Genomic DNA, 12,477 nt, shown 5'->3' on the forward strand with positions numbered 1-12,477 from the left:
GTAGCCTGAGCATAGGAAACCTCAAAGCCTGCCCCTCCCCTCCGTGACACACTTCCTCCAAAAGGCCATACCCACTCCAACAAAGCCACACCTCCTAATAGAGCCACTTCCTATAAGATTATGGGGGGGCGATTATATTCAAACTACCACAGCCACCAAGGTTGTCTCTGTGCTCTGTTCATGCCCAACTAATTTATCCAGTGGACCCTGCCCCAGGCTTAAGTCCTGATGTGTGTGTGTGGTGGTGGTGGTGGTGGGAGCAATGTGTCAGCATGTCAGACATGGCGTAGCTGCTGCTATCTCAAGTGCCAGTTTATTTTTGAGCCAAGTTTTTACAATGTGGCTCTGGCTGTCCTGGGGCTCATGGTGTAGATGAGGCTGGCTTCAAATGCCTCCGCCTCCTGAGTGTTGGGATTAAAGGCATGCACCACCATGCCTGGCCTAAGTACCACAGTCTATTAATTATGACAGTTATGCTCAAACTTAAGTAGACACGGGGATTATCTCGTGTCCAATAGAAATGTACAATTTTGGGCTAAGAAATGTGAAGAGAACTGGCTGCTCTTCTGGAGGACCAGGGTTTGATTCCCAGAACCCACCCATCTATAACTCATGTTCCAGAGGATCCAATGTCCTCTCTGGTTTCTAGGGATACCACATGGTTCATAGACATATATGCAGACAAAATACTTACACATAAAGTTAAAAAAATACCTAAAACAAACAAAAATAACATATGATTTTAGGCTACAGACCTAGAGGTGTGCTTCCACTTGGGGCAGAGCCCAGGCTGCCTCCATAAATTTCCTTTGGAGAAGCAGTGCACTGCATCTGACAGAGGCCCTTTGTGGGAAACAATCTTTCTGTTCCTTTTACCCGGCCCCCCAGGGTCCTGCTACAAGGTTGAACCAAGGCAACGAGAGGTGCTTCCTGAAGCTATCTCAAAGAACACACCTGATTCTGCATATTTTCATGTCAGACACTAGTCATGTCAAGTAACAGGTACAAACATACATGAAGGTCTGCAGTCCAGTCTTCCCTTTCCATGGCTGCCCACAAGTGCTAGGGCCATTTAAGCCATTGTCTTCAAAGGCACACACTTGTTTTGAGGAGAGCAGCAAGATTGGAAAGGCCACCTCTGCTGGAGAGGAAAGGCTAGAACCATCCATCTGGTTTATGGCCAAGCCCAGCACCCAGAAGAATGACCTGGAAGCACTATGGCGAGGCAAAACGGGAGTCTGGCTTCAGCCCCTGGTGGGCAGAGAGGATAGAGAGCTTGAGGATTTGTTCTGATGGGGTTGCCTAGGGTAACTCCAAGCTCCTCAGCTGACATGAAAGCGCTCACCCTAAGCTTACACCTTCTCGTTCCTTTTTGCAAGACTGTATGCAGAGAACTCCCAGACCCTTTCTCCACCTCTGCACATTTATGGAGGGATCAGAGTTTGCTGTCTAACCAACTCAGATCAAGTGGGCACTTAAGATGGTCTCAGGACACATGGGAAACCTTTCTCTATCCTGCTCTTGAGGGTCCCCATCCTCTACTGTACCTGAACCCCATCCATGCACTAAAAACAAAACAAGGCCCCCCTTTTCTGTCTTCACCCCTCCCCCCTTCTCCAGTTTGTTGAGACAAGGTCTCAGGACTCTGTCTTCCAAGCTGGTACTGAACTCACTACACTACACAGCCCAGCCCAGCCCAGCCAGGTGTTAACTCACAGCAAACTCCCTGCCTCCCTCAACACTGTCTATGGGGGGGTTTCTCAAAAGCCCGGCTCTCAGACTTATGGAGGTGGAGAGTGTTGTGCTGCAGTCACCCAGAGGGACTGCGTGGAGAGGCTGGGTGCAACTGGTCATATTCACACACCACTGCAGGAGCACAGTGGATAAGCCTGCAGGAAGATAAGCTGTGGGTGCTGGCACACACCAGTTCCATGTGTGGGAGTTGGCTGCTCTGGGAACTAGCCTGGTGCTCCCATCTACTCAGTTTCTTGATAGCTCCCCTTCTAAAACGAAAACTGAAAAACTGTCCAACACTGAACTATGAAATAAAATGAAATGTTGATTCCATTTTAGCCCTGATTGTGAATACTGATTGTTGGGAAATTAGTGAATGGAAAAAAAAGGAAAGAAAAATCGAATTACTTTATTAATCTTAGAAGTCAGTAATTCCAAAAGGCGCCTGTCCCATGGCAGTCGCCTACTTGCTTCCCCACTGGGGAACCAGTGCTGTTGGCTCCCCTCCCCCACACTCTAGGCAAAGGGAAGATCAAGTTTGGTGGATGGTGTTGGGATCTGAAGTTTGTACAAAATAAAATAAACTTAATACTTCAATCTGGAAAAGAAGCGAAAGCCAGATGCAAATAGCCAAAGAGCCTCTTTTATATCATCTGGGAGCAGCAGCAGGAGAGACAGAGGACCTAGCGGGGTTGAGGGGAAGGGCAGGGAAAGGCACACTCGTGCTCTGGGTGGGGGGGCGTGACGCATCAGGCGAGAGTCCCCACTGCCAAGTTCCATCCAAACCCAGGGGGTCTGTTTCCCTGTTGTCCTGGTAAAAGTCTGGTTGGGCTGATGGCAACCATCTACTGCCACTTCTGCTTGAAGGCCTTGGGGACTCTGAGGCAGCAAAAAAATACTATGGACCCCTGGCAGCACCGTGGAGGCTTAGCCTCAGTCCCACTCCTGGGAGAGCAACAGGTTCTTCTTCCTTCCGAGTCTTCTTCAGTTCATCTGTCAGTACGAGTAGGATCTGGAAAAGAGAAGGTCGGAGCCTCAGTGACTGAGGGCAGCTCCTAAGTCACAGCAGGGACTGAACAACAAAGAAGAGCCATCTCTAACAAAGGACTCCCCCTGGAGCACACAGCCCTCTAATCCTCTGCCCAATGCTATCCTAAAACACCTGTGCTTTGTCGCTGTTGCTTGCTGGGCATCTCTGCCTTTTCTCCTTGGGCAAAAACATTTATTCTTGTTTACTTATCACCCTGTAAAAACACTGTGCCTTGCTGTGTAGCCCAGGCTGACTCCGAGCTCCTAGGTTCAAGCTATCAGGCTGCTGCAGTCTCTTGAGTAGCTGGAACCACAATGAAGATGCCACGCCCAGAAGTAGGACCATTTTCATTCCTCACTATGCCTAGTGATAGCCTTTGGTAGTCTCAGCTACATAGGAAGCTGAGGTGGGAGCATCTTCTCAGCGCAGGACTTCAAAGACAGCCTAGGTAATGGTAGAGGAAAACTCCTCCATTCAAAACAAACACTGCCATGTTTCTAAACAGAAGATACTAAAAGCATTCACCTTTTCGGAGCGCAGGGTCAGCCTCAGCAGTTTTGAACTGTGCCTTTGAGATCTGAATCCTCAGGGTTAGGTAATCACCTGACTGTGCCCACCCCCATCCCCACCTCATTCCCCTGTTACATACTCCTCACTCAGTGTCAGGAAAAGTACCAATCACGTAACCAGCTAGACACCCACAGTTCCTTCCCAGGTGCACCGATCTGAATTTTATCCTTTCCTTGACTGCCTTTAATTTAAAACAGGGCTAACAAATAGTTATCTCGTTTTCAAAGATCCACTATTAATCATGTTTGTGGGGGGAGGGCTGAGAGCATACATCCAGAGACATCAGATAGCCCCGGAGCCAGGGTTATGGACGGTTGTAAGCCACCTGACTGAATGGCGGGAACCTGAGGAGGAGGATCCCTGGCAAAAAAAACAAACAAACAAACAAACAAAAAAAAACAAAAAAAAAACCGAGTAAAGGATAAATAAATAAAATATCAGCAGAAACTACTTCACGATTATCTTCCTACTGTTTGCTTCATTTCCAAGGCATGTAGAATGTTGTTATCGATTCTTCTCAAGTATGTTTCTTTTCCTGTGTGTATGTGAGTGTATTCAGGCCTATACAGCTCTGTTTTTTGAGACAGTAATCCTGCTCTCTCTGGCAGCTCTAGCTTTAGCATCCTAAAGTTGCATCTTCCACCAGTTCTGAGACATTTTCAGTCATTACCTTCTTAGATATTATCCCTTCCCTGCTTTGTCTTTCCAGAATTCCACTTACACATCTAGTAGGCCTTCTCAATTGGCTTTCCATCTCTCTCTTTCCTTGTTTGGTTTTGTATTCTAGAAAGTTTCTCTGAACACACCTCTGAGTTTATGAAGTCCCTGTCAGCTGGGGCTAATCTGCCACCCACTTCTACATTCAATCATCTTTTCAAATCTGAATGTGGCGGACGTTTAGTTCTTTTGAAAACGTGCGCATCACACTTCTAACCTACTGTTCTCACTGATTCTTTACTCCCTTTAATGTCTCTGGCCATGAAAACATGCATTTTGCATCACTTGGTGATCTCAGTTATCTCAGTCCCTGCAGGTCCAGTGTCAGCTGCTTTTGTCAGCTTTTGCTCACACTGTCCCGGTTCCTAATCTGTTCTATTATTTTAAACTGTGACCTTTCTTTTCGTAGAGTTTTACCTGTGGGAATCATTTGAGGTTTGGGTTAAAGAAGGATTCCTCTAGGGCCAGCAAGATGGCTCAGTGAGCAAAGGTGCCTGTGGCCAAGCCTGAGAGCCTGAGTCGGATCCACAGGGTAGAAGAAGAGAACACCCCCCCCACACACACACACACCCTTCCCAAGCCGTCCTCGGAAGTTACAAATTATGATGTTGCTCTCCTCCTCTTCTGCTTTTGTTTGAAGTCCTGGCCTAGATGGTCTCTTTCTTTCTTTTACTTTGTTAAGTCACATATCTGGGAATGACAGGACTCAGTGCTTGCTGGCACACGCACAATTACATCTTACGGGGTTGCAGCACAGTCACAGAGCATACATGGAACCGCCCCTCAATGAACCCTGAATGTACCTGCCAATGACATTGTATCAGTCTGTAGCGAGCAGACATCCATAAACACAGTTTTTCTTCAGCCCCCTCTTTTCTGTTTGCACCTGGCTTGTTTATGGCCACACAGAATGATCTGCTATGGGAGCACTATCTTTTGTTATGGGAGCAGTATGAGGCAGGGGTGGGCTCTGGTTCTTGCTCTCCTGGAGGCACAGTGCCTGACAGGCAGGGCTGGATGGGCTCTGGAAAATGATCCCAGTTGCTCCTTTTGTTTCTGGCCTCAGCCTGGATGCCTCCATAGACAGCTGGGACTTTTGGTACAAGCCACCACGTCTAGCTCCCCTGCTATTCTTTTGCAAGTGCAGAAGCCATGTCTTAGATGTTTTCACACCATCCTGGGCACTGTCTTATGTATCCCAGGCTGAACTTGTTATATAGCCAAGGAGAGGTGGACCTTACATTTTTACCCTCCCGTCTGCACCTCCAAAAAAAAAGATGGGATTATAGGTACACACCACCATGCCCATTTTATGAGGTGCTGGGTTTGTTTTTAATCATCTAAATGCAAAGACCTTTGTCTCTTAGGTTAGTTCCTAAGGCATTTCTAAATTGTCAAAGTGGCCTTGGTAGTCTCTTCTGGCCTCATTCTGTTGGATGAGAAGGGAAGTGAATTAATCCATTTATTTATATCCTGAGTGACATTAGCAGATAGGGACAGCTGGTGTGAGGGCCATGCTCTGCCCCTCACCTTCCCGGGCACTGATCCAGCGTGTAGGAATGAACAACACAGGCACAAAGAACATCAGATCCGTTTCATGAAATCCTGCCTGGGTGGCACAGCTGCAAGGGTTTGCTCAGAGCTAAGTCAGCCAGGGGTAATGAGAAGGCAGCCTCAGGGCATGGGCTGCCAACCAACACAGCACCGAGCTGGCTCTAATGCCAAACCCTCCCGGAACCCTTTTAATTGTGAATGAACAATGAAGGCACTTGACCTAAGCCATAGGTGTCAACACCAACGTTAGCTCTGAGATGTTCTATTTACAAATAAGTGAATAATTTTTAGTATACAACTATTTAAAGGATTTCTACTGTTATTGTTTTATACAACACGCCTTTTTATTTTGAGACAAAGTCTGCCCAGGCTGGCCTTGAACTCCTGATCCTGTTTCAAGCTCCCCCTGTCACTATTACAGATGTGCACTACTGCACCAGGCTAATCCTTCGTCTAGGAAAAACATACATTTTTAAAAACATATTTGACTCGTTCTAACCTATAATTATAGTTTTCTTGTTGTGATCCATTTCCTTAATACAACAGTAACAGATAAATGTACTGGTAAAATAACACCATGGAACAGAAACAGGTGTCTCCAGATGACTTCCAATGTGGTTCAGTGGAACATTTCTTCCTGTCACTGCACGTAGACTGTGATATCCAGCGGGAAGGCCACTTTATATGGGCAACAGCCTTCAATTTTTTTTTTTTTTTATTTTTGGCATGAGGATATTTAGTATCTACCCTTTTACGAAAATTCAAAAATTGCCCAGCTGATCTAAATTAAGCTTCTTGGATTCTAATTCTGTGATGTGACTATTGTGCCAGTTTTGAAGCATAATCCACCTAAGTATATCTGGTTATTTATATATACAAATTTAGCTGGGTGTGGTGGCACATGCCTTTCATTTCAGTACTTGGGAGGCAGAGGCGGGTGGATCTCTGGGTTTCAGGCTAGCCAGGGCTTCACAATGAAACCTTATCTCAAAATAATCATTGCAATGATAATTACTTTATGAAAAGCTTCTGGTCCTCTTACAGGTCATCCTAGAGATGGAGAGGGGTGAGCAGAACCATGGCCTTTAATCTGACTGAATCTTCTTATAGTTACCTTTGTATATATTCCTAAGTCACAGTCATGTGGAGGTCAGAGGTCAGACTGAGGGGGTCAGTTCCCACCTTCTACCCTGTGGGGCTTGGTGACTGAACTAGGTCATCAAGCTTGGTGGCAGGTGCCTTTATCCACTGAGCCATTTCAAAACAGAGTCCATAATCTCATTTTGCTATTTATGACTGTTTCAACTTTGGGCTTTAATGGTATTTGACTTGTTTTCTGCTCACCATACTAAATCTTTAGTGGGCTTTAAGAATGGAGTTTATATAGCTTTGAGTCCAAAAGGACAGACAGACTGCCATTAGCAGGGATTCCGTCTACTCTAGGACAGTGACCTCCCATCTGTAAAAAGCCAGCTCCATGTCCTCCTGTAGTAGATGTAGCACTGTCGGTCACAGAGGGCCCTGGGCACAACTCTGTGCCTGAGATCAGAAAAGAAAAAACAAAAAAACAAAAAGGTCACAGGACACACATGTCATGACTTCAATGGAAGCCTCCATACCTTACCATACACGGCCCCTGGTATTTTTCTCTCTCTCTTTAGTGCATTTTCTTCTACTAAGTTTGGGGGGTGCAGTTGATGGGTTATGACTGCTAGGCCATGTCTCCCGATAAAGCAAACAAAAGCTTCAACTTTGTGTTGGTGGCTGGCTTATCCCACAACTGAATTCAAAAAACCACTATGATGCTACTGACTAGTTCTCATGAACCTAAATGTGACCCACTAATTGATTCAATGACCCATTACCGCTGGGTCATGACTCATAGTTCAAAAGTCACTGCCATGAACTCGGGCATGGTGATCCATGCTTGTCATCCCAGGACTCGGAGGCTAAGATTCGAGGATCACCCTGAGCTCACTATGAGCTCTACGTCAGCCTGGGCTACATAGTGAGTTCAGGGTGAGCCTTAACTACAAAATGAAAGTGTCTCAAACAACAACAAACAACAACAAGAGAACAACCAACCAAACCAAAATACAAAATCAAAGAAGAAACCACTATTCTCATCAAGAGGAAGCCGGGAGGGATGGGGTATTCTATTCCAAATGCTGCTGAAGGAGATGGCATGTGCTAAAGAGGCTAAGTTCCCAGGCATCAGAGGGCAGAACTCATGATGTGAGCATCTCTGAAGACTTGGCCTCCAGTGACCCCAGGCCGTCACCCCGAGCAGCTGGGATGCGCAGGGGTAAACGCAGACAAACCACAGTCTCCGTGCTTACGTTCCTCCTCTGCAATGTGGAAGTAACTCGGCAAACGTCAGAAGTTACTACATGACAGTGTCCTGAACATCCACAAGGGTTCTAAGGGGCATGAGTCACAAGGAAATAATCTAAACAAAAATTGATTCCCAGACAATTAAAAAAGGCACCTGTCTCAGCTTCTAAGCTCAACAGTCACTGTCATGCCATGCATTTCTGGGCTCTAAAATACTCATGTGTCTCCAGGGACCACCTGCTGGGCTTCCTCAGGGCTTTCTCAGCCCTGGGCTCTGTGCTGTTCTTCATCACACTCCTTCCTTGGGAGTTTATCCACCCACAGCTTTAATCCTTGGGAGGGGGATGCTGAGTGATGCCTCAGACCATGCCTGTCCCACCATTCACAAGGCTGATGCTGCTGGTGGCACAAAGCCATAGCTCAGTTAACACAGCTGAGTTCAAAGGCACTTACAAGAACTCACAGTCATCAGAAGGGTGTCTGGAAGCAACCCCTCACTCACGCTCCTGTAAGCTACCCTAAGTAAATTCACTGGGTCTTCCCCACACAAAAAAGGACACGGAAGCAGAAGTTACACTAGTTGAGTAGAAGGGATTCAGTGGGAACACATGATGACATAAGAGCTAATGGGGAGTGAATATGATCAAACACATTATTGTCTACATAGGAAAAATGCCGTAATGAGATCCAGCAGTATGCACATGGAAATGAAAGTGTGGGTGAAGATGGGAGAAATAGGACTTGGGTACTATTGGTGTAAACGTAAAATGATATAGTCTCTATGGACAACAGTATAAACAGGTCCCCAGAAACCTTACAAATAGAATTACCATATGATCCAGTAGCTCCACTCCTGTGTATGTATACAGAAGAAACAAACACAGTCATAGCAACACAAAACACAATAGCCCAGAGGTGGCGGCAACCCACGTGTCCATTGCTGGATGAGCAGACAACAGACAGACAAAACGTGGCATGTTCACACAATTGAGTATCATTCAGCCTTAAGCAGGAAGTGAACTCTGACACAAGCATGTCGTAACCCAGGTGAACCCTAAGTGAAATTAAGCCAGTCACAAAGGTCCAATAATGTATGCTCCCGATTATGTGAGGCGTCAAGTAGTAAAACCCATAGGGACAGGAAGCAGAACGGTGGGCTCACTGCAGAGAGTCACTGAATAGGTACAGAGCTGCAGCATTGCAAGATGAAGTGTACAGATAGATCCTGTCAGTTTCTCAACACCAATGTGCTTGATACCACTGTACCGTGCACTGAACACAGGCAAAATGGCAAACATATTTGGCTCCAGGCAACGTGTGAAGTGCTTATTGCTTGTATTATCTGAGCTGAAACCCCTGTTTGTACGGAAGTCAGAAGTGGAATGCAGGGGACTTTACTGTCTGGTCTGGTCCATGGCCCCTCTCATTTGCTTATGGTTTTAGCCCCTTAGGGAAAGTGGCCCACTCCCTCCCTCAATGTCAACTAGTATATCCTGGCCAGACTGGAAATAGTAGTTCCACACTCCCTGGATCACCAAAACTGGCAAGTGGCCCACACTTGGCCCAAGTCCACATCCCCTTGACCACAGCAACCGCTTCAAGAGGTGGCATCACATGAAAGCCAAGCCCTCTACTGTTGCTTTGAGGGATGCTTCTAACTTCAGTAGAAAGAGCAAAGCTCCTGAACTTGGTCCCTTGGCTGTAAAGAGTAAGGCTGGAGCTGCTCAGATCCCCTTCCCCCCAGTGACGTTTCCACACAGATGAAGCCACAGAAAATAAGAATCAGAGAGGCCAATGAAGCTGTGACAGGATAGATGGTACAGTGATTAAGAGCATTTGTTGCTCTTGCAGAGGATCCAGGTTTGGTTCCCAGCACCCACATTGCAGTTCACAATCATCACAACTCCAGTTCTAGGGGAACTGATGCCCTCTTCTGAACTCCACTGGCACCAGGCACGTGTGTGGTGCACATACATACAGACAGGCAAAATACTAAATACACAGTAAAAATATTTGCAAATTAAAAAAAAACTGTTCATATAAATTTTAAATTCAAGCTACTGTAATAGCTTTTGAACTCATGTTCAACAACATGAACTTAATTCATGAGAAAAATCTGGGTTCAAAGGCTGTTATTACAGCAACTAGAATTTCATCCTTCCAGGGTTTTTCCTTTTTTGTGCTCAAGGTGTGTGTGTGTGTGTGTGTGTGTGTGTGTAGTGTCATGTATGCATGCATGTATTTTCCCATGTATGCACATGCAGGTATCAGAAGAGGGCAAGCAGGTGCTGTCTGCTATCACTGTTAACCTTAATTTTTTCGAGCAGGTCTCTCACTGAACTGGGAGCTTACTGTTTCGGCTAGGTTGGGATGGGCCTATCTCTGCTTACCCAAGAGTGGGGTTGCAGGCATGTGTGGCCAAGCCTGGTTTGGTCATACCACCTGCTGAGGGTTCAATCACTGACCCCTTTGCTTTCAGGGCATGAGCTCTTGCCCACTGAGAATATCCCTGGCCTTCAGACCTTTTCCTTCCTTTCTTCCTTCCTTCCTTCCTTCCTTCCTTCTTTCATTCCTTCCTTCCTTCCTTTCCTCCCCCCCTCTCTTTTTTTCTTTCTTTTGGTTTTTCAAGACAGGGTTTCTCTGTGTAGCTTTGGAGCCTATCCTAGCACTCATTCTGGAGACCAGGCTGGCCTCGAACTCACAGAGATCCGCCTGCCTCTGCCTCCAGAGTGCTGGGATTAAAGGCGTGCGCCAACACCCGGCCAGGACTTTTCTTAAAAAACAAAAAACAAACAAACAAAAAAAGGTATTTAAAACTGAGTCATGTATGGATTAGGATAAACTAAACAATCAGACTAAAATAAAGCAGGGCTCTGAGATGGCTCAGTGGGTAAAGAAGCTTGCCACCAAGCCTGATGATCTGCCTCTTTGGATTTTATATGTCGGAAGGAGAAAACTGACTCCCACAAACTGCACAGAAACACACGTGTGCGTGTGTGTGTGTGTGTGTGTGTGTGTGTGCGCGCATGATGCAAGAGTGTGTGTGCATGCATGTGTACATACAAAATAAATAAATGTGATTAAAAAACCAACTAAAAAAAAAGATCCAAAGTTCAAGTGTCTCTTCTACCCTCTGGTCTGGGACTTCCAGCTGTCTGGTTCTGACTTGTGGCCACTCATGTGCCTTTCTCATGACAGCCAATACACACACAGGAGCACGACTTTGCACTGTGCTTTGCTTTCGGCTCTCCTTCAATTTATTTATTTATTTATTTATTTATTTATTTATTTAGCAATGTATCTCAGAAGTTGTTCCTTGCCCACAGTAACATCTAGGTCAAGAGCACTCCTTAGGTAGTTCATATGCAAATATATAACTCTCAAGACATCTCTGGTTCCACAGATCTTTGTAAGGCAAAGTACAATGGTCCATAGGATCAGTCTGCCATTCTGTCATCCTGCAATCAGGAGATAACAGGAAACAGCCTCTTCCTCCCTGACAATCAGGGCCCATCCAGGAGAGGCCATGGCCGGCTGGAGCTTAACAAGGGAGATGCTGTTTCTCAGGATGCTCTGAAAGGGAAAGGGAGGATGCCCACACCCCCATGTTAGTGTCCCTTAAGATTATGGGAGGAAGAAGTTTAACTGCCATTGGGAACAGTGACAGCTCTGCCACATGGACACTGATGCTTAGACAAACACAAGGCAGCCACACTGACAAGGCTACTGGCTTTGGAGGCTAACACCAATGGGAGCCCGTGTCTTTGCTGGGGCATCAGATGTCAGCTTGCCATCACCAGGCAGAAACGCTCACTCCAGATCCTTTGAACTAAAGCTGGGTTTCAACAACTGCCAATCCTTCCTTCCCCTACAGACCTCTTCCTGTAAGTTCATAAAGGCTCCGGGATGTGTCTGCTGTTTTATGTTTATCACCCAAAGCAATCCATCCAGCCCCTTAGTCATTTTTATGACTCTCCACTGGCTATCTCAAACAGTCGCATCCTGCTGAGGGTTATGGTGTACTGCAGTCCATCTCTAACCTACTCGTTTATGCCTCTCCACGTCCACAGACCTGAGCACCATCAGAGCAGTCTCCTAATCTGTGTGGACGTGAGCTCTCGGACCTGAGAAGTTCTATGTGGTTTTACTATCAGTACACTGTCTTATGAGAGCTATATGCTTCTTTTCCACTCTCCACATACTACTCTGTATGAGTTTGCCTCAGCCTTTCTAACCTTTCTACAGCATTGCTTCTCCTTTGTGTCCCCCCCCCACCCTCCCCGAGCCAGCATGCACTCCTGGCCGAGAATCACCAATCATACTGTTTATCTTCACCCTACCCTGTAAGTGCTCTTCTTCACCTCAGAGAACAGTGCCCTACAGGCCAGAGTTTTAACTCTTCTCCAGCACCATCTTCATTTCATGGAATGGTTCTGCAGCCTACAGATTAAGCCATCAGGGTGCCCAAGTATTTGGTAAATAGAATTTGCTGCCAGGCAGTGGTGGCGCACGCCGTCAATCCCAGCACTCGGGAGGCA

General features: G+C 46.3%; 1 protein-coding gene across 18 annotated transcripts in view; it reads right to left on the reverse strand.

Annotated features, from left to right (window-relative positions):
• Positions 1-2,123: 2,123 nt before the first annotated feature.
• Ttll5 (tubulin tyrosine ligase like 5) overlaps positions 2,124-12,477 on the reverse strand; it is a 237,788-nt gene continuing 227,434 nt past the window's right edge. For all 18 annotated transcript variants that reach the window (XM_027418555.2, XM_027418564.2, XM_027418563.2 and 15 more), the window contains one exon: positions 2,124-2,746. Coding sequence is in view for 1 of the 18 variants with exons in the window: in XM_027418558.2 (XP_027274359.1) it covers positions 2,724-2,746 (23 nt within the window). In the remaining 17 variants the exon portion in view is untranslated. The remainder of the gene's footprint in view (positions 2,747-12,477) is intronic.

This window comes from Cricetulus griseus, chromosome 5 (genome assembly GCF_003668045.3).
Source record: "Cricetulus griseus strain 17A/GY chromosome 5, alternate assembly CriGri-PICRH-1.0, whole genome shotgun sequence".
Classification (NCBI taxonomy): Eukaryota; Metazoa; Chordata; class Mammalia; order Rodentia; family Cricetidae; genus Cricetulus; species Cricetulus griseus.